We start from the raw sequence: 21,923 nt of genomic DNA, 5'->3' as shown, positions 1-21,923 counted from the left end.
AGCCAAATTTAGGATTAATTTTGTCCCCATAAGTACAATTGACATACATCTCAACTCTCAATGAATATATTGTGAACATTCTCCATACTGGTACATACCAATCTAGTATACTATGTCATGGAATTTTTGAAAATAAAATTCACAAAGCCCAATAATCAAAAATGTTTAAAAACATTCTAAGTGAAAACTCTCCTTCCAACCTGCCTCCATCCATTCTCCTTCCATGTCCCAGGTTAACCACTACTATTAGTTTCTTGTAAGTCTTCTTTATTATGATTATATAAGCAAACTCAGCACAGCTATTTTTATTAGCCATGACCCCCCCACACACACACACACTCCTCTCCCCAAAATGGCAGCATGATATAGATACTGTTCTCTTCTTTTATTTTACTTTATCTTGGAACTCATTTCACAGATACACATAAAGCTTTACCTTTCTCTTTTTTAAAACAGAGAAATATTCCATTTTAAGGATATTCTATAATTTTAATCAGTCTTCTGTTGGTTAGAAGTTTGGTTGTTTTCAATATTTTGCTGTTAAAATGCTGCAACAAACAGCCTTGCACATGTATTTGCAAAATACTGGTAAAAATGTCCTAGGGTGGGGTTGCTGGGTTAAAAGAAACATATGCCTTTGTAATTTTGAGATATTGCTAACTTGCCCTCCAAATGACTATACAAATTTACATGCCTACCATCCATGTATGCGTGCCCCACACAGCCTCACTACGTACTTTATCCAACATCTGTTAATTTTTGATGATATAATAGGTCAAAGATTAATTCTCGCTCTATGGTTGATTTGCATATTATTGAATGAGGTTAAGCATGTCTCCGTATGTTCATAGGCCATGTATTTCTATTTCTGTATATAGGCTTTTCATATCCTTTCCCCCATGCAGTAGTGTTATCTCAAAGTTAAAAGAGTTTTTTTCAGCCAATCTGTATTTTCACAATAAGGACAGAAATAGAGAAACAGATTGTATGTAACAAAATATAAATACTCTGAAACTTCCAAATGATCATGGAGCAGTCACTTCCTAACCCTACTGCCCAACCATCCAGAACACAAGGAGAAAATAAGAACTTTAGACTTCCCCATTCTCAATTGTCTATAGCATGATATTCAAATTCTAGTTTATGGGGAATGTTTCTTTGGAGGCTTTTTATAATTGGTGAGTTAATACTAACTCACTGATACCTGCTTTTATGTTTATTGGTTTATTTCGTCTACTTTCCTTCAGTCTGATTGTTCTTTCAAACCCCAAGGTAGAGGCTCAATTCATTTTATTTATTTTTTTAATGACACAAGGATTTTAAGGCAATGATTATTCCTGAGCTCTCCTTTAGTTTCTGATATATATTGATTTCATTATCTTTTCTAGATATTCTGCAGGTTTATTTCACACTCCATTTATCCTAAGGGTTGAGTTTTAAAATTCCACAAAGGAATGTTTTCTAATTTTGTCACTAACTTAGTTTTATTCAATTAGGATCAAAGAATGACAACTATCCTTATTCTACTTTTCAGAATTTGAGATTTTCTTCACTTAACAGGATTAGTTTTATGAATGTACCATATTTATATGTACTTTTTAGTATTTTCATTATGGTTCAGTTCTAAATATGTTTAATTTGATTTTATTTTTAAGCAGTTTCTTTAGAAGTGTGTTTAATATCCAAATTCATTTTGATTTTTACTACACTTTAAAAATCTTCATTATTGTCTTCTAGCATTAATTGTATCATATTTAAATTATGTGGTCTTGTATGGTACCAACTGGCTTTAAATCTTTTGACTTGCTTTATGATGATATTTTTTTCATATTCTATATGCTTGGGAAGGATGTGCAAAATCTAATTATTTGGTACAGAATTCTGTATTTGTTCATTATATTAAGCCTGTTCATTGGTTACTCCAGTCTTTGCCATTTTTATTGATTAATTTACCATGAGTGGAATATGTTGAAATACCCCACTATGGAGGTGGAATTGTCAATATCTCCCTGGGGTTTTATCAGTTTCCTTTCTCTATATTTTGAGGCTATTTTAAACAGTTACATGCAAGTTCAAAACTGCTACATCCTCCTATGTTAACTGAGACTTTCATCATCTAGTAGTCACTAATGCTTTCTGTTCTAAAATCTTACTTGTTTGGTATTACAGCTACATCACCTCTTTCTGGTTAGAGAATGCTGGCTAACTATCATCTTCCCTCATTCGTTTAAAAAAATTTTTTTCAGTATTTTTATATCCTTAAATATACAGTTACTAAAAAACATGGAGATTTTGCTTTTTTAATTCAATCTGATAATCTGTTTAACTGGTAAATTTAGATTTGTGATGAATGATTTATTTGGACTTCTATCATTCTACTTTTTAATTTCAGTTTCTCTCACTTTTTAATATAATTTTATTATCTCCTCCTGGGATTTCAGTAAGACATATTTTAGACCTAGTTCTGATCTCTCTCTCACACATACACACAACTTATTCCATCTTGTCTATCCCAATGTTTCTTTATGCAACATTCTGAGTTACCTCTTTGGATATACCTTCTAATTAATTAATTCTCTCTTATGATGTATATTCCATCCATTAAGTTTCTCATTTCAGCAATTTTATTTTCCAATTCTAAGTTCTATTCTGTTTTCAGATCTGCCTCATCAATCCTGTGGGTCAAACTGATTGCTCAATTTTATGATTCCATCTTTTTTCGTTACATTAGATTTCATATAACTATTTTCTCACAATTCTAATATCTGAAGTCTCTATTCTATATCTGATAATTCCAAAACCTATGGTCTCTGGAAATGTATATTTATAGTCACTGTTTCTGCCAATTCCCTGCATTGGGTGCTTGTGTGCTTGTGATCTGTGACTGTGGTTCGTATTTGCTTGATCTTAGTCTTCTGGAATCCTGCAGGTTTAAATTAGAAATGCTTTCCTCCAAAGACTATTTATGTCTGCTTCTGATGAGAACTATGGATACAACTAATATGAGATTGCTTCATCCCCATTGGAGAGTCTCAAGATTATGCAAGGGTTCTCAGATTTGGCTCCTCAGACTTGCTCATTTATAGATAGAAGACTAGATTGCTTAGTATAGACAGCAAAAAAGATCTCTCCCTCCCCCCCAAAAAAGATCTCTCATCTTAATATGATTGCTGACTAGGGGATTCTGTGGGTGAATACTGAAGGTCTGTGGGCAACAAGGAAAGATAGGCACATTTCCTGATTGTAGAAATCAGTTAGGGACTGCCCCAAGGACTATGTGCTCTGGGATTTCACTGTTTAACTTAATTACCATTCCCTATGAATAGTAAATGGAAGCCAACATCTTGCCTTTAAACCCCAAATTCCTGCTAAAAGTCATGACAGCAGACCTTTACTTAGGAGGGCTTTCTAGACCTAATGTTACAGACTGCATTCCATGTTAACTGAACAGAAAACCAGCTTGCTCACCATCCTTCTGTCCCATGGCTTGCTGTCAGCTCCTGCTGACTCTGAGCCGTGGGACGCTAATGGCAAGATTATAGTTATACCTCTCCAATGACTCTTGCCCTTGTAGAGTTACAGATTCCTCAGTTCTATCAGTTTCACCTTATCTCCAAATTTCAGTTCTGTTGATGCAACCTTTTCTTTTTTCCAGTGTTTATATATTGTATTATCACATCAATAAAATTTTAAGGGGAAGGGGGGGCTCCCTCATTCAGTTTGAAACAGAAGCTGATAATATCTTTTAAAATATTTAAAATATTTTTGAAATAATATCTCATGGCAAAAAGAAATTCAAAAGCAAAAAAGAATTTACAGTGAAGTCTCCTTCCTCTCTCTAACCTGCCCCCTGCCAATATTTCACTACCCCTTATCAGAAGCAATAGCTGTTAGCACTTTCTTGAATATTCTTCCAGAGATACTCTATACAAGTACATTTATATAATTTATCCTTTTGTTTTCTCTTCTTTTTACACAAATGGTAGCATATTTAGTACCATTCAGAACCTTACTTTTTTTGATAGTAGCCTTTAAAAGTTAACATTCAGACTATTCCCTGCTGAGTTTAGAATCCTGGAAGGTGAAATTAAGATTACTATCATGTAAAGTTTCCACATACATCACTGTAATATTTAAGAACTACAAAATGGAAGAGAAAGGTTTCCTCATGACAATGCATTCAAAAAATTCATCTTGTTATGACATAATAAAGTACAAACTTCACAGCCTGATTTAACATTCCATGTAAAAAGGTTTTATTTACTTGCCAAAGAAACTAGAAATCATGGAAAAGTAAAGAATCAAGCAATTATATTGATAATGCTTCATTCCAAGAGGACCACAAAATAGAACAAATGGGAATTACACAATTTTAAAACTGGAAGAGACTTAAAATATCCAGTTCAATTTAATTTTCAGATAAAGATCTAGAGGCCCAGAAACATGAAGTTTAGAAATGGAGTTATTGGGGTAAAATGTTCTTTCAAGTACTCATTGAGATTGCCAACCTGAGTTTTTTATATTAAAACAGCTAAAAGTAAAAATGAGTTACTTTATGGTAGTATCCCAAATAAATGCTTTTGTTTAAAAAAGTTTTTAAAAAATTCTTAAACCTTTTCAATTTTATACTCCTTAGTTCTAGAGAATTCATCGTTTGATAACACGGTTATAAATGCATATTTAGATTTAATGCTATTTAGACAGACATTTAACCAAAAAAAAAAAAAAAAAAAAAAAATCACAACTCTAGGAATGTCCAAATTTAAAAAAGACATTAAAAGTCACGATGATTTCCATCACAAAAGTATTGTTCCAAAACATACTAATGTCTGAGTACTCCCTTGGCCCATTTAAATGTTTATTTATAAATAACTACAATTAGACATGGAAAGATGTTTCTGACATAGTAAATGAATAAAGAACAGTGGTTAAGAGAAGAGCCTAAAGCCAGACCATCTGGTTCCAATCCTCACTCTGCCATCTGTGATCTTAGACAAGTCACCTAACCTCTCTGCATTTCAGTTTCCTCATCTACAAAATGAGGACAATAATGTACCTACCTTTTAGATTATTAAGAGGATTTAAAGAGTCAATGCAAGTAAAGAGTTTAGACTGGAGCCTAGCACCATAAATGATCACTAGGAGTTAACTACGGTAACATGATTTCAATTTTGGGAAACTTCAAAGTACATAAAATTTCTATTTATTAGGATATACATAAATGATAAATCTAAAATTATAGACGTGTACCTATAATAAATATAAAAAAGACTAATAAATAGAAGAGATACTAAAATAATTAAGTGATTGTCAATGAGAATGGCTCTTCGATTTTCTTTAGTTTCTATATTTTCTATAGATCACTTTAATAGGTTTTATTACTTTAAGAAAACAAATCAAATAAAACTTAATTATCTCAAAAGCAATTAAGTCAAGACAAGAAGAAGCCTCATGAAGGTAACATGAAATATATCTCATGGTTAATGTAAAATTCTTAATAAAATTACCTTATTTGCACCAAACTGCACTCTGGCTTTGCCTTTAACTAAGGTGGCATTGATCTGCATGATGACCGATTCTATTGAGTAGGCACTGCTCCAGCCCTACAGGAAGAAGGAAATACTTTTCTAGAACATGATGGGGTTCCTGATTCCCAGTTATGAAAGCTTAACAAAATGGCATGTAATAACAACAGCAAATAAATGTTGAACAAATTTCCAGAATCTCAACAACAACAAAATCTACAGTATTTCAAGGGCCTAATGTAAGTTTATAATCATAAATAAGAGTTACTCTTAATGCCTATCCTAATACAGATTAAACCCCAAGTACAGTGTCATTTACTGGTTAACTTTGGATAACCTTTTTCTTATTAAAAAGCAGGTGCTATTAAAAAACAAAATATTTTTTAAATAGGTACTATTACATAACACCTATTCCATTCAGTTATCAAATTTATATAATCAAATTAAATGAGCGCTATAAGATAAACGAGTACTACATAAGAAAATAGTCACCTGTTTTGTGAGAAGTTCCATACATAATGCTCCTCCACCCAACACATACCTTTAAAAGAAGAGAGGAATCATACAAAAATTCTCTAGATTTCTGTATTCCTTCTTATTAAATTTTAAAGTACCATTACTAAGAAAGTATGCATATAAGTAAAGATTGGAAGATGTAAAAGTGAAAACCACTATTAGGGTTATAGGACTATGGGTGATTGAAAAATGCTAATTTGCTCTAATACAGCCTTAATTTAATAATAATGGTGTAACCATGGTTCTTAGGAACAGAATACTTTAAAACCACCAGATGTCAGAAACTAACAACTTAGCCCTAAATATTCCAGAGAATGGGGGCAAGAAAATAAGCCTGAATACCATGCTTAAATAGCTTTCAAGAGTTTCGTGTTCATATAACCAAGAGTTTATCCTTCAACAATGACTCCAATTTTACCCAATTCATAGTAATAAATATCTGCATGGTTTAATATGGTTTAAATTGCTTTTATCATTCTGTTGTGAGAATCAAATGGCTCTGACTGTGGACCCATCTCCAGGACTCCTCCTCTTTGTAGGTCTGAGGACTATTCTCTGAACAAAAGGTAACTTTTGAAGATTTCCCAGATTTTCCTTTAGGAAATCATCATTTAGATCAAGATTCTTCAATCTTTTAAACCATTGACAAAATAACTTCATTTACTCCTTTATTGTTATTTTGATCTTCAAAATATACTAACGATCATGCCTAAAAACAAAATTAAAGTACTGATAATTTTAGAACAAAAACAGCAGTAATCTTGACAATGCATAAGCTTAGACCACTGATTTAGATCTATGTAAACACTGAGTCCACCTTTCCCCTGCCTGAGATTCCGTCTATTGCTTTCTTTCAAATGTTACATTTTCCACCAGAACATGACTCTTTCATTTTGCTCAAACAAATGTATGATCGTGTTGACTAAACCAAATTACTTAGCAGAGAAATCAGAAATCTAAAACTTCTACTGTAGACCAGTATCATTAATAATTTAAATACATAATAAAATTATTCAATAATAGGATGGTGAAAAGAAGTACTCTTCAACTCCCCCATCCTGGAGAATCCAGGTCAAGTGTTTCTCCTCCTTACTTGCTTATCCCAAACTCTAGGACCTCCAAAGTGAAAGTTTTAATGGGAAGGAAAGAAAACCTAAAATAAACACTCTACAAAATTAAATCTGGGTGGAGAAACATGGGATTTTTTTTAACTTCTTTGTATATTCTCCTGTGCCCGAAACAGAAATCTATCTCCTACTGGTATATTGTAAGTGGGCTTTAAATAAGCACTTGGTGACCTAACAGAATTAGAAGATCCAGATTTTCATTTAGATTTTGATTTCTCCAGGACTGCTCAAAGTTTAGTAACCTAATGAGTTAACATAGTATTTGATCCTTACATTTCAGAAATGCTGAAGATGAATGGGGAGTCTTTTGGAAAAGGAGGAATGTAGTAGACAATGAAATACCCATTATTCAGCCACCACCTTTCCTTTAAACACCCCACTTTTCCTTCTGGGAGTAGACAGTCTTGTCAGGTGGGAAGGAGGGAAGTTTTTGTTTTGTTTTGTTTTTTAGTCCTTGCAAACCAAAAGAAAGTGCATTTTCTACAAGCATATAATAACAGCTATGCAAATATTTGTGGGATATATAAACATAAGACAAAAATAGTTCCAGTACCTAAGCAAAAAGTGAAATAAGTAAACTTTTCTTTAACATACACATCTCAGCAGCATTTATACCTAAAAGAAGTGGTCAATTCTATTCCTGTGATGAATTACATTTATTTCATCCATATGCCTCAAAATCAGTGTGTTCCAAACCTTTAGTGCTCTTTGCCTGCAAATAAAGAGTTCCTGTTCAATACTGAGACAATTCAAGGACAATGCGGGTGGGGGGTGGGGGGCACACAATCTAAGGGTCATGTAAGTTTTTTTAAGTTGAAAATATCACTATGCCCTTGTATGTGGCCTATTATCCTTGCCAAATTGTACTGCAAACAATATCCTAGACTCAGCCTCTTCAGGCATTCAACTTATAATTACTGTTTTACAAGGAAGATATTGCAAGAATATTTGCTAGCTAACCTTGCCCACCCACAATGTAGGAAGATCACTTAATTGCTTTGATGGAGGGAAAACAGATGCCATTACAAATCAGTACTAGTGTTAATACATCATGATTCTTAAACAATCCAAAAAAATAAGAGATGAGAAATATAAAAATTTTTGTATTATAGTCAAATTCTTTACAATAACCACTTGGGGAATAAAATGAAACAAAACAAAAAAAAAACAGGGAGGCTCATCAGCCCAGGTAAAATAGAGAAATGATCCTAATCTTTCTTAAGGCAAAGAAATAGGTCATGTTTTCTAAGAAGAGTGTCCTAACAGAGCGGTAGAAGAAAATGCTAGCAATTAAAACCAGACTCTTGAGAATAATGTTCCCTCAATACAGACAGACACAGCCCATGGCCATGCAGAAGTAAGAGCATGCTCTTTGTATATGACCAGGGCACAAATACTACTTCATAAACCTGTAAAGCATTTACAGTTGCCTAGAAATAGCTCACTCACTCACAATGTACTGGTGAGATACAAAAACAATCTTCCCTCTCAAGTTACTACACGGTGCCTGGACTGCATAAGAAAGATAGTTCAAGTATCCACAGAACTCAGTAAAATAGCTTATGAAAATATTAGTGGGCTTCAGAATTATATATTACCCTAAATTGACTATATCTTCCTAACTTACTGTATTTTCCCATTTCATTCATTCATTCAGAAGTATTTACTGCAAATGTATTATATACACCAGGTGCTGGGCCAGGCAAAGAATATACAAAGAAGAAAACAGACATATCTCTGTCTTTGTGATACTTACAGCCTAGTGAAGATCACAGATGTTAAACAAATAATAAAGGGGAGAGGGGGGTGTGAGTTCTATGAGAGGGAATAACAAGAGGATTTATTTTAAATTTGGTGGTCAGGAACAGCATCTCTCTAAGAGTGACACACAAGCTGAGACTTGAAGGATGAGTAGGAGTTAGACAAAGTATGGGTAAGAACAAAGTATGGGTAAGAACAACATTCCAGGCAGAAAAAATGTAAAATGAAAATCATGAGGAAAGAAAGAGCTTAGTGAGTAGTGGGGGCTGAAAGACAACCAGTGGGGAACAAACTTAAGAGAGGTGAAGTGCAGTACAAGAGGATGTGGAAAGGAAGGCAAGAGTAAGATCACAGAGGAATGACAGATCATGGTAAGGTTATCAATCTTTAAGAGCAGAAATCATGGAAGACTTTAAGCAGGGCAGCAAAATAATTAGACGTAATTTGTAAAAGATAACTACAAAGAATGCGCAGGTGGGAGTCCAGTCAGTCATCCTGAAAAATGGTCCACAAGAGAACCGAGGTGGTAGCAACAGAAATGGAAGCAAGTGAATGGATCTAAGAACTCTTTAGGAGGAAAGAGAATTAACAGGACCAAGATGATAGATGTGGGAAATGAGGGAGAAGATGATCTAAGGAATGATTGCCAGGTACCATTAATTGAGATGGGGAAGACTGGGGAGGAGATGAGTTGTGTTTTGTCCTATAGAGTTTGAGGTGTCTCCTGAAGAGACATTCAAGTAGAGGTGTCAAAAAAGCAGTTGTATAGTAGAGCAGAAAATGGACATAGGGATTCGGGATCTAAACATATGAGTCAATGGCACACAGAAATATTTTGAAAGCCATGGGAGCCTTTTCAACAGATGGTGTTGGGCAACTGGACATCCATAGGCAAAAAATAAATAAATGAACCTGGACCTAAACCTCAAACCTTATTCAAAAAATTAACTCAAAATGATTCATAGAGGCAGGGCAAGATGGCAGCATAGGGAGGTATGGAATTTAGTTAGGAATAACTAGAAAATAGTCTGTAACAACTGTTTGGGGTTCATCCGTAATTGAACGCACACTGTACACCAGTCTGGAATGGATGGAATGGATGGAATGGCTAAGATCGCAGCACAGAATCTAAGCTCCCCAAATCACAGAGCTGGCGCCCCTCCCCCACTGGTATGGCAGGCTGAATTGGAACACTTCCCTTTGGAAGCCAAGCTCCAAGCACAATTTTAATTAACAAATTTGGACTACTGAATACAAGCTACAAGTGCAGACAAACCCAGAGCAAGCAGGAAAGGAACACTGAAGTCTATCCTGGCAGAGGTGAGGCAGGGCTGATGGAAAAATATATATATATATATATATATATATACACACATATATACATACAAACAGGCTTTTAGAGTCAGCTGAGCTCAGAATACTGGAAAAGGGCTGTGTCCCAAGAAAAGGGATACACAGAATAGAACTGAGTACCAATTCTGCTCAACTGGAGGGCTGGGGACTAGCTCTGAAAGGGGGATTATTCTCTTTTTCCTTTACTCTTTCTTTTTTTTTTTTTTTAGGATTTAGTCAATTTTATTTACAATTTTTTTGTGTTTTTTTTTACATTTTAGAACATCACATTTTCTCATTTCCTGACCTGCAAATAGATACCTTAAATGGAATTTTTTTTATAAAATATCAAATTAGGTACATCCAAAATGCAACAATTACACATATGACAATCAATCACAAATTGTAATTTACTAGGATGTATCCTAAGAATTCAGAACAGCCAGTCAGGAGAAATCTGATCAAATTCAGCAATCAGCTATTTACATAACCAAAAAACAAACCTATGTAAATTCCCAAACCAGAACTTCAAAGTTTTTGTTAAATCCTCACTGGAAGATAGAAAGTGATGATTTAAACCTATCCAGCCTTAACCCCAAGTATTGGGTTATTTCCCCAGGCTGCAACTGAATAGCAAGCATCCGTATTTCAAATACCTAAGTATCAAACTCTTAAGCCATTATGTGCATAGAAAGGCTAAGTGTTCCATCAATTAAAAAGCAAAACAAGTAGTCATTAAATATCCATACTATTCTCTCAGTTCACCAACACTTACTGCAAAATCCCAAGTCTGCAAACTGTGCCACATAGTGACAAGCTATGTTTTATATTACATATATGTATATATGTTGTGTGTGTATATACACACACAGTATTAGGTACAAAACGGCTATTAACAGTCCCTATAAAAATGTGCTTTCAATTGAGGCTATGACTCCTATGCCTTGGGACGGTTTTACTTCACAACTGAAAAATACTGCTAATTCTTAAGACAAAATTTGAATGCATGTTCAATAAGCTTCTCAGTCGAAAAAATGGCTATAAGGTAACTTAAAAAACAAACAAACAAACAAACAAAACAGCCACTGAGTGCAATTTCTCTCTTCAATACGGCCAGGTAATTTGTAGAAGTTATTCCTACCTAGATGAGAAAATCTGCAGCGCCTTCCTATTTTTCTTGTCTACTTTACTGTTCATTTCATGTTTCAAATTAGGTCAACAGAGCCCGCACTTCAGGGATCACCTTTTTGGCAACCTTAGCTGCCTCTGTGATAGCCTTGCGATACATGCCCTTTCTTTTCTTATTAAATCATGACTGGAAGTTTTCTAAAAAGAGGGAGAGTTGCAAAAGAGCAAGGAAATATGTTGTTGGAGACCGAACCACAAAATACGGGCCTCCTGTTGGACAAAAAGGTCATTATCTTTCCAGCTCACAATTATGGTAAGAATATGGGCTGGCCACCAAGGGAAACCATAAATCTTGGCCCAAACAATGTCCCCTACACATATGGTCCTGCCATCTGGTGTGACGCATTTAGAGATGTTTGCAAATGACTTTCACTTTCAAGGAATTACTGAGTTTTTTCTCTTCCTTTGAAGAGGAGAGAATAGACGAGGTAGTAAAATGCTACTGCCTGGAGCAAAATCAAAGCTTTTAGAACTACTCTCAGAGTTGGAAGATTTCAAATCATCTGTGCTATCAATGCTACAAACTGAGGCACTGGAAGACTCAGATATCTTTTGAATTAGAGTCATGTAAACAGAGATACTGCTTTTGCTGCCCTTTTTTGCCTACTATCTGTGGTTCATCCTGCTCACCAGGAACAGGCACTTCATTTGTGTCCTGAACCTCACTGCTGGCCTCTTCAGGGTCTTTGGAGGGACTCTGATTTTCTGAAGGGGCCTCACCTGCTGAGCAAGTAGAGGCACAGTGAGACTGGGGCTAGAGTGCCGTCTTGCTACTCTGCATTTTCTCAAGTTCTGTCTTCAGGGAAGAGTCATTTTCTTCATTCCTGTACCTTTGTGGTTTTAAACAAACCCAGGGCAGAAGGAAACCTTAGCTAGGATTCTGATATCGACATGTGAAATGGACTTTGGAATGTGCATTTTTGGAAGCAGAGGTTTCACCTTGCTTCTTTTGTGCCTTTTCTTTGGCAATTTTCAGCACTTCCCAAGCTTTTGCATGATCCATGTTCCTACTCTGGAGTGCTTTTTTCACATATAACTGAGTTTTTGATGTATTTGCTTGAGCAGAAACTTTAACTACTCTGCCTCTGCTATGAGCAATATTTGAAACCTTAACCACAGAATTTCTTTTCTAGCTTTCATTTCAGTTTTTCCCATCTACTTTATGATTCGTTTTAAGCTTTTTGTTCACAGTAGTTACACTCTCATTTCTCCATTTTTTATCTTCATATTTAGAAGACTCACTTGCAGCTCTACCTTTCCTAATTTCCTTTTTTCTCCAGCAACTACATTGTTTTTACATTTGTCACTCAGGACTTGCCTGGGTCATAGTTTAACAGCATTCATTATACAAGCGGGTTCTTCCCTGTACATTTTTCATTTGGATCACCTAATTTTCCAAGGAGGTGGCTAAGGTATTGATTGGTTATATGTATCCCTGATAAATGAAGGGGGGTGGTGGTTAAGGTACTCCTTCATGGAAGACAGGTGGTGGTTTGGAAGTCCACAGGATTTCAGACAGGCTCCGCTCAGAAGGCAGGGTAGGACAACAGTCATCAGGAACAGCACCATTCACTTAATGCTTAACTTCTCTCATTTTAAGTAACTCATTAGAGAAAGCCTCAGGCATATAAAATTGTCAGCCCTGATCCAGGCAAAGGTGGAGTTAAGCTCTTTAGAGAGACAAAGGAAGAAGTGAAGTGAAGGAGATAATTCCCTAAAGAGCTGAAGATCTGGCCCAGTCAAAGGAACAAACTTACACTTCAAGTGAGATACGAGAGTTGAAGCAACTAATTGAAGATGTTCAAACAAATCTTCTAAATAAAATCAACAAGCTGAAGGAAAATGTGGAAAAAGAGATGAAAGATATAAAGAAGACACTGGATGAACATAAAGAAGAATTCATAAGCTTAAAGACACAAATGGCAAAACTTAGGGGGAATGAAAGGCAAAATAGAAGATGAAAAACACAATGGAGACATACAACAGTAAATTTGAAAAGGCAGAAGAAAGGATTCATGAAGTAGAGGACAAGCCATTGGAAATCCTACACACAATAGGGAAAAGAATGGAAAAATATGAGCAGGTGGAAAAAAAGGTGGAAACAATCCAAATATCCATCAATTGATGAATAAATAAAATGTGGTATATCCACCCAATGGAATATTATTCACACATAAAAAGAAATGAAGTTCTGATACATGCTACAACATGAATAAACCTTAAGAATATTATGCTAAGTGAAAAGCCTGACACAATGGACCACATATTGTATGATTCCATTTATATAAAATGTCCAGAATAGGCAAATCCATAGATATAGAAAGCAGATTAGTGGTTGCTAGGATAGGGGGAAGAGGAATGGGAAATAATTACTAACTGGGTATGGAGTTTCTTTCTGGAATGATGAAAATGTTCTGAAATTAGATAGTGGTGATGGATGCACATACCTGAAAAATCAATGAATTGTGACACTTTAAAAAGGTGAATTTTGTGATATGTGAATTATATCTCAATAAAGTTGTTATTGAAAAAAAAAGTTTGGCTATGAAAAGAGACTGGTAAATAGGGTAGTAGCTGGAAGGAGACATGAGATATAAAATATATGAAACAAAAAACACTTAATAATTTGTCTACAATTATGCAATGCTTAACTTTAGCCAGATTGCAAGTCCTATGTTTTATTAGTCTTTCAGTTTTTAGTTCTTACCTAGTCAGCCCAAATTCCTCCACCTCACTTAAAAGTGGGCTATGGAGACCAAGTCATTTTGATTCTGCTTCAAATTAGTTTTCACATTTAATTCATCCTTCCATTTCTATTACTGCTATATTAATTTAGGTCCTTACTACTTCACCCTAAGGCAGTTAACAATTGGCACATAACTAGCCTCACACCTTTGTGAATATAATTTGTCTTGCAATTTCTTGACTGTCACCAGATTTAGCTTTCTAAAACACACTCTTTACTGTTTTTCTTCTGTTTGGGGACCAGTAAAAGAGTGATGAATTCAATATACAAGGGTAATGGTTTGCTAACCAGAAAGAAAACAAAAAATGAAATAAAACAAAACAAAAAATCCTATCTGTCATTGATCCATGTTCCTCTAGAACTACAAGCTATTGTGTCAGGACTATTTTTTATAATCCATCTATATGAATTCTGTTGTGGCTCAAACTGGTCTGCTATACTCTTTAATACATCAGGCTCCTTCCTAGATATGTGATCGTGTTTACTTCCTTCACCCATGTGGATAATCTTCCTTTGATTTCCACCACCTGACCACATCCCACTCATATTTCAAGGCCCAACTGAGATCCCACCCACTACATGAAATCTTCCAGAGCACTACTGCCAAAAACCAACTCCTTTTTCCTTTAAGCTCAGAGAATTTAAGTCCATATTTGAAAATAAATGAAATATTTAATACTTTTAATCTCCTTTTTTACTGCTGACTTTTGGTATAAGGGAAAACACTTTATTAGGTATCAGAAGATTTATTTGGATAAGTCACAAGCTGACTTTTCATTCAAATTATTTGAATAATGGGGGGAAATAACCATCATAGCATAATGGCAAAAAGAATCAATGAAAAGTATGTAGAGGATTTTAAAACTGAAAATGGCATTTCATAACTTTAATATGTCAGTCTCTGCAACTAGGTGGTAAACTAAAGGTCATAAATTTTTAAAATTCTTTGGATTTCTCTCAACAAAATGTGATAAATCTACACATCAATACTAGCTAATTTATATTAGATTTCAAATGATATGAAAAATATTTTTATATATTTATCTCAAATTCAAAAAACTTTTCCAATTTTTTTTTCTCATTGAATAAGATTTTGAACAGAAAATAACCTTTCCTATCCTGTTCTTACAGGAATACCAAATAATCATACAATTATATGAGCAAACAGATAAAACTAAAGCACAGTCATCTTTTTCCCAGTCCATAAAGGCTACAAAGGAAGGAATTTTAAAAATTAAACTATGAGAGAACCTCTTTAGTTGCTCAAACATGGACTTTCTCTCTCTAAGCCCAACTCTGCAAATAAATTCATCACCCTCCCTCCAATGTGGGACAGGAACTCCCAGGTGAGTGAGTCTCCCTGGTGACCTGGGACACAGATAACAGAAATGAGCTTGACCCTGGTATCAAGGGATTGAGAATGCCTTTCTGACCAAAAGGGGGGAAAGAAAGGCAACAAAACAAGGTTTTAGTGGCTAAGAGATTTCAAATAGAGTCAAGAGGCTACCCTGGAGGTTACTCCCATGAAAGCAAAGGCTAGAAATACCAAAATGGCCACAGTATGATAAGCACAAGTCACTAGTAGTCCCAAAACCCCTAAGGAATACCCAGGTCCCTATTGAGACTCTATAAAAGTTTCACTCACAAAGTTTATTCTTCAGACTTAAATCCTCCAGAGAGCACCTGTGCTGGCTAAGTCCCAAAACCCAGAGGCAACAGCCCCTTCAAGAACATCAACCAGGTGCATCCCCTTTTCCCATAATGTCCACACCCCTTTTCAACATGAACAAGTTAGGATGGTCACTGCCTAGACATCCCTGAAGATCAGGAAAGTGATTAAACTAGAGGAAGGGGTAGCAACAGACAAGATAGAATTTAACAAAGGATTATGAATACTGAATCTATACAATTTTCTTTTTCTTAGTTGCTAGGGTATTAGAATAGCCAGAAGGAAAGAAATGAAACGGTGGAACTGTAACCTATAACATTCTTTGACATATGCTCTATAGCTACTTGTTAAATTGTGATTGAAAGTTATCCCCTTTTTGTATATATCTTATATTTCACAATAAGGAAATAACAAACTGTGTAACTGTAACCCATAAGAGTCTATGAAATTTGCTAAGTACTTGTTAAACTGCACTTGGAAAATTATCACTTCTATGTATATATGTTATATTCCACAATAAAAAAATGATTAGAGTTAATTTAGGGAAAACTGCTGGGGGTGGGGGGTGGGATATGGGAATGCAGTTCTTTCTGCATGATTTTTCTGTAAATTCACAACTTATCTAATAAAAAAAATTAAACTATGAAAAACTTAAGAATTACAGCTTGGTGACTAGGGAAAAGGATGCTGTATACGAGGAAGAACTAAACAACTGTTTCCTTCTAAATTAACCTGAGACCTCCAGTCATCACAATAGTATATTTGTGATCAACTTTGTTACACCTGTCAAAATGAATCAAGTATTTTTAGCAGGGATTTGTAGACCCCTAAAATCTATTCACAAGAGGATTGCTTCAGCTTTTCTTGCTCTACAGCAGAAAGCACATGGGAATCACTCAGAATTATGGATCTCCAACAGTGCAGCATTTCCCAAAGAGCAAACCAGAGGATGACATTTAAAAAAAAAACAAAGACTATTTAAATACACTTGGGAAAAACTGCTTAACATGTTCTTTTTGGGAAGTCATGTTAAGGCTCCAAGAAGCCCTTCAGTAAAGAATATGTTGAGCCTAGTTTTTCCCAAATCCCTGCAATCCTTTCAAAACAAACACCTATTAACATCCCACTGTACCTATGCTTACCAGAACATTATGGGAGATATGGCAAAGAATAGACTGCACATATCAAGTAAGCAAAATCTCAAAAAGCAATACTGCACTGTCTTACTTGACTATATTGCATAATTCAGAATGAGCTCTTTTTAAAAAACGCACTTTTTGTTTACCCGCACTTTACAGACACAATGCCCAGATAACCATTCTGTAGTATCAAAACTACAGTTAATACATGTTCTGACTATAGTAAAGAAACAATTCATAACAGGATTTGAACCACCCCCCCTCCAAAAAAAAAAAACAGAAATAAGCATGTAAAGCAAACATAACTAAATATAGAAGTGTAGGGGCAGACCACTTTTGCAGAAAATTCTAAAGTCTTTTGTTGTAGCTGCCTATATTTTATAACCTAAATATAACTATTCTATCTGTTAGGTTTTTCAGTCGAGAAGAGACAAAAACTCGATCAACAGGAGTTTTATTGTCTGGCTATGTGCAGACGGGCTGAAGCCTAAGAAAATGGTGACAGCCCTGAGCCAAGGGAACAGTAGGGCTTATAAAGCATGGTTGGTGGGAAGTTCTTTGTCCAAGGAAGGGGAGGCTGGCAGGTTGAGGTTTGCAGTCTTTAGTGGCTACTTTTGGGAAAGGGTGTAGTTGGCAGATTTCTATTGGCTGGTTTGAAGGCGGGAAAGTTTAAAATTTTAAAGTTCAAGATACCTAAGGGTGGGGGCATTGGCTTATTGCAGATCTGCAGGGTTCCTTGGGAGGGGTAAAGGGCGGTGATCAATCACAAAATTCCTAAGGGCAGGGGTAGAGTGAGGGCCCAGAGCCTAAACCTAACAATAGTTACACATTAAAGTTATAGCTAGTAACTATAGTAACAATAGCTAATAAATAAATAACTGTAATAATAATAGCCAATAAAGTATAACTAATAGCCTGAAATTATCAAAATAAAGACCAGATATTTTTAGCTTTTCATCACCATAATGCAGATAATCTTGCAAAGTGGAATTGTTCAGCTGAATATTTCAGAATTTTCAAATTAGTTTAATTGCTCCTACTTTGAGGATCTACAGATCTTCCACAATTAACTCAGTACAGAGTCTGTTCATCTTCTAATGACTTCTAACCACAACACAGAAGCAATACAAACTTCAATAAAAGTATACAACAATCACCAATTGATTTTACTAAACTGTAACAATTACTTTTAGAAGGAATTAGTAGACCAATTCCTTAGCCTATGAGGTTTCCTTTGACTATTACTAGAAGTACCCATTAGGAATCACTCTCTAATTATAACTTTCTTTAAACCCTCCACCACAATTTATATTTGAAAAACTTTTTTTATATAATGAAATATATACAAATAGAGGCCAATAAAAACTCTACAAAAAGCAACAGAATGGTTTACACCAATGGTTTTCAAAGGGTAGACCCCAGACCAGCAGCATCAGTTCACCTGGGAACTTGCTAGAAATGCAAATTCTCAGGCCCCACCCCAGACCTAATGAATCAGAAACTTTGGGGTGAAGCCTAGTAATCTCTGTTTTATTTAACAAGCCTTCCAAATGACTGTCATGCACACTACCAAAGAAAATAACCACTTAAACTTACCCTCCCGAGAGAACCGGTAATACCACTCGAACAAATGGAGGATCAAATGGAAAGTTATCCTAAAAAGCAAATAAGTTAAATTAATTTTAAGAACATCCTAGAATATGTATATTTATCTGATGATGAGTGAAGATCATAAAAGTAGAAATAGTATAAAAAAATAAAATAAATTTAAGTTAAGATGAAACTCAAAGAGAACAGTGTCTGGTAAACTTACGAAATGAATGACAGGGTTTCATTTTCTATAGGATTATAAAAAGGGACTATTTCAATAATGATAGACTAGGGAATGTGGACTAAAACTCTGGCTGAGAACTAGAAAAGGTAGACAAAATGTAACAATAATGGGGCGAAGATCAAGAAGAAAAAGGAAACCAAGAGAGCAGCCTCCCCCACCCCCAACTCCCCACACCCCTTGGGGTTTCAATTACAGAAGGAGCAGTTAAGAGAATTTGCAGATTCCCAGGGTTTGGACAAAATTAAACTCAAGGTTCACCAAGAAGAGGGCCCTGACAAATCACCCACAGTTTAGGTTGGGACCCTGAAGAACAAACTTCAAATTTCACTGAATGACAGGGAATGAATCCCAGTCTTAAATGATCTTAATCCCTGATTGTAATCCTGGGTTGTTAGGACCCAAACCTCTGACAGAGGCAAATGTAAATCCTCTCTGGAGAAGGTTATCATCCAGGTTTCAAATTATCTCTACAATTTTTCATATATAACGGTTGTCACTAAAAGTAACCAGCCACAAGACTCAAAGACAAAATGATCAGAAAATTAGAAACGCAAACAATAGAACACAAACCAACAAGGGATAGAGATAATGAGAGTTTTCAGACACAGACATTAAAATAACTATGCTAAGTAAGTGCAAGGAAAAAGACAAGATTAAAAACCCTGACAGAGAACTACAAATAATAAAAATGAACAATATGGAAAGTCTAAACTTAAAAACAACTTTATAATAACTTAAGGGATGAGTTTAAGCACAACTCAGGCCTAGCAGAAGAGAAATGCAGTAAACAGAAAAATAAGTCAGAAAACACACAGACTGAAACTAAAAGAGACTAAGAAAAACTGTGGTATATGTAAATATACTGAAAAAGTTTATCATATATGTAGAGTCCTGGAAACAGAATAGAATGAGACAGAAGCAATATTTGAAGAGATAATGGCTGAGAAATTTCCAAAATTCATACTATTGAGTTGAAAGGTATCCCCTGCCACGCCCCCCCCAAAAATATGTCAACATCCTAATCCCTGAAAACTGTGAATATGACCTTATTTGGAAAAAAGGTCTTTGCAGATATAATTAAGGATCTTGGGATGAGATAATCTTGCACTAACCATTGTCCATAGCCAGTCCAATGACTACTGTCCTTACAAGAGACAAAAGACAAGACAGAGAAGAGAAGGCCATGTGAAGATGGAGGCAGAAACTGAAGTTATACAGCACAAGCCAATGAGCACTGAAGTCACCAGAAGCCTGGAAACAGCAATGAAGGATTCTCTCCCTAGATCCTTTGGAGGGAGCACAGCACTGCCAACACCTTTATTCCAAACTTCTGACCTCTAGAAATGTGAGACAATAAATTTCTGTTAAGATGCCAGTTTGTGGTTCCCAGTTACAGCAGCCCCAGGAAACTAATACACTGATTAAAGACTTCACAAGATTTAAGCACTAAAAATAATTCAAGAGAAAAATGGAGGCTACCATAACAGACTTATACCTTCAAGGTACTAAAAGAAGAGAAGTGCCAACCAGAAATTTTTACCCAGTGAAAATCCTGTTTGAAAATGAAGGTAAAATAAACACATTTCATACCAGCAAACCCACACTAAATAAAATATCACTGGATAGTCTTTAAGCAGGAGAAAAATGATCTTAGATGGAAACTTGAAGACATGGGAAGGAATAAAGACCATGTAAAAGGCAAATATGCATGTATAGCTAAATGAATATTGACTAACTATGTAATAATGATGTGTAGGGTTTTAATAAGTAAAGAATTAAAATGCATGACAACAGCATATATTTGGCAGAAGGCACATGGAATCAGTGTTCTAAGGTCCTTGCATTAACCAGAAAAATATATTAGATCTTTACAAGTTAAGAATATATATTATACTTGTAGGGGAGTAAAGAATAATAAAAGAGTATATATATATAACTACCAATTTAACACAAGTGGGAAACTGAAGTTAAAAAAAAAAAAAAATCCAGAAGAAACAAAAAAGGAGAGAATGAAGCTCCTAAGAAGGACAAATAGAAAGAACGTATAAGATGGTACACTTAAACCCAAACATCAGTAATAATATTATTGTAAATGGATTAGCTGTTCCAATTAAAAGACAAAAATCGGATTTGATAAAAATATATGAAGAAAAGATGAAATAGAAAAGAAAACTCAGTTAATTCTCAGGCTACAATTCTGTTTTTCAAATTTTCATTCTTGGAGATGTGTAAGATTTCCAGAAGAATAAAGGCTTTTTTTCTCTTAAAAAACTGGGAAAAAAAAAAAAAGAGTGGCCAAGAGTGTTAGAGATCCCCTGATAGTCATGGGGTCAAGAAGGCTAACCCTCATGTTCGTACGCCAATGGGACAGGGAAACCGGGTGTTGTCTCTAAAAGCTCATGGTCAAAACATTTGTCAGAAAGTCTTAAGAGAAATTACCTCCAACTTCCATGTTCAAACAGAAGAGAATTAAATGAAACAAGTAATTCCTTTTTAAAAACTCAATTTAAGGGGAGAACCTAAGATGGCGGCTAGGTGAGACAGGGCAAAAAAACACCGCTGTGAAAAATACTAGATAAAAACCAGAAGGTGACCCAGAATACCAGTTTCAGTGAAGCACCAGCTGGACAAGGTCTGCTAGAACCACAGGGGCCATGCACTTGGTGAAACCGGAAGTCTGCATTCTGAAATGAGTGAGTAAGCCAGCTGAAAGACCCACGGCCGTGCTGCGGTGTGGGGAAGCTGGGGGTTGGCGTTTGGAGACAAACTGGTTCTTTTAAAAAAAGGGGCAAAACCCAGGAGCGGCTGCAGTTGTGACGGTAGGAACCGCACAGTGAAGCACGGCAGGAGCGGGCTGAGCCAACCTCTTGGTGTCTGGCGTGGAGGATAGCACGCTGCAGATTCCCTCAAGGACAGGGGAGCGGAGGGGAGAGCCAAAAGGAGAAAGAAACCCCACTGCTTGCAGCTGGCTCCCCGGCAGGCTGGAGACGCTCCTGCCCAGGGCCATGCCCACAGCCCAGAGCAGCGCCAGTTGTCCCGGACCTGGGAAGGAGGAACTGTGGGGGGGGGGGGGTGCTGAGATGCCC

At 35.7% G+C, this 21,923-nt stretch overlaps 1 protein-coding gene and 1 pseudogene across 4 annotated transcripts in view; both read right to left on the bottom strand.

Moving 5' to 3' along the window:
- UBE2Q2 (ubiquitin conjugating enzyme E2 Q2) overlaps positions 1 to 21,923 on the bottom strand; it is a 96,413-nt gene that overhangs the window by 3,510 nt on the left and 70,980 nt on the right. For all 4 annotated transcript variants that reach the window (XM_037833309.1, XM_037833307.1, XM_037833310.1 and 1 more), the window contains 3 exons: positions 18,600 to 18,658; positions 6,018 to 6,066; positions 5,508 to 5,603 (listed from right to left, as the gene is read on the bottom strand). In XM_037833309.1, coding sequence (XP_037689237.1) covers positions 5,508 to 5,603; positions 6,018 to 6,066; positions 18,600 to 18,658 — 204 coding nt within the window. The remainder of the gene's footprint in view (positions 1 to 5,507; positions 5,604 to 6,017; positions 6,067 to 18,599; positions 18,659 to 21,923) is intronic.
- LOC119531726 lies at positions 11,460 to 13,178 on the bottom strand (annotated as a pseudogene).

This window comes from Choloepus didactylus, chromosome 4 (genome assembly GCF_015220235.1).
Source record: "Choloepus didactylus isolate mChoDid1 chromosome 4, mChoDid1.pri, whole genome shotgun sequence".
In the NCBI taxonomy this organism is placed as follows: Eukaryota; Metazoa; Chordata; class Mammalia; order Pilosa; family Megalonychidae; genus Choloepus; species Choloepus didactylus.
This window is presented reverse-complemented; position numbering and strand designations above follow the sequence as displayed.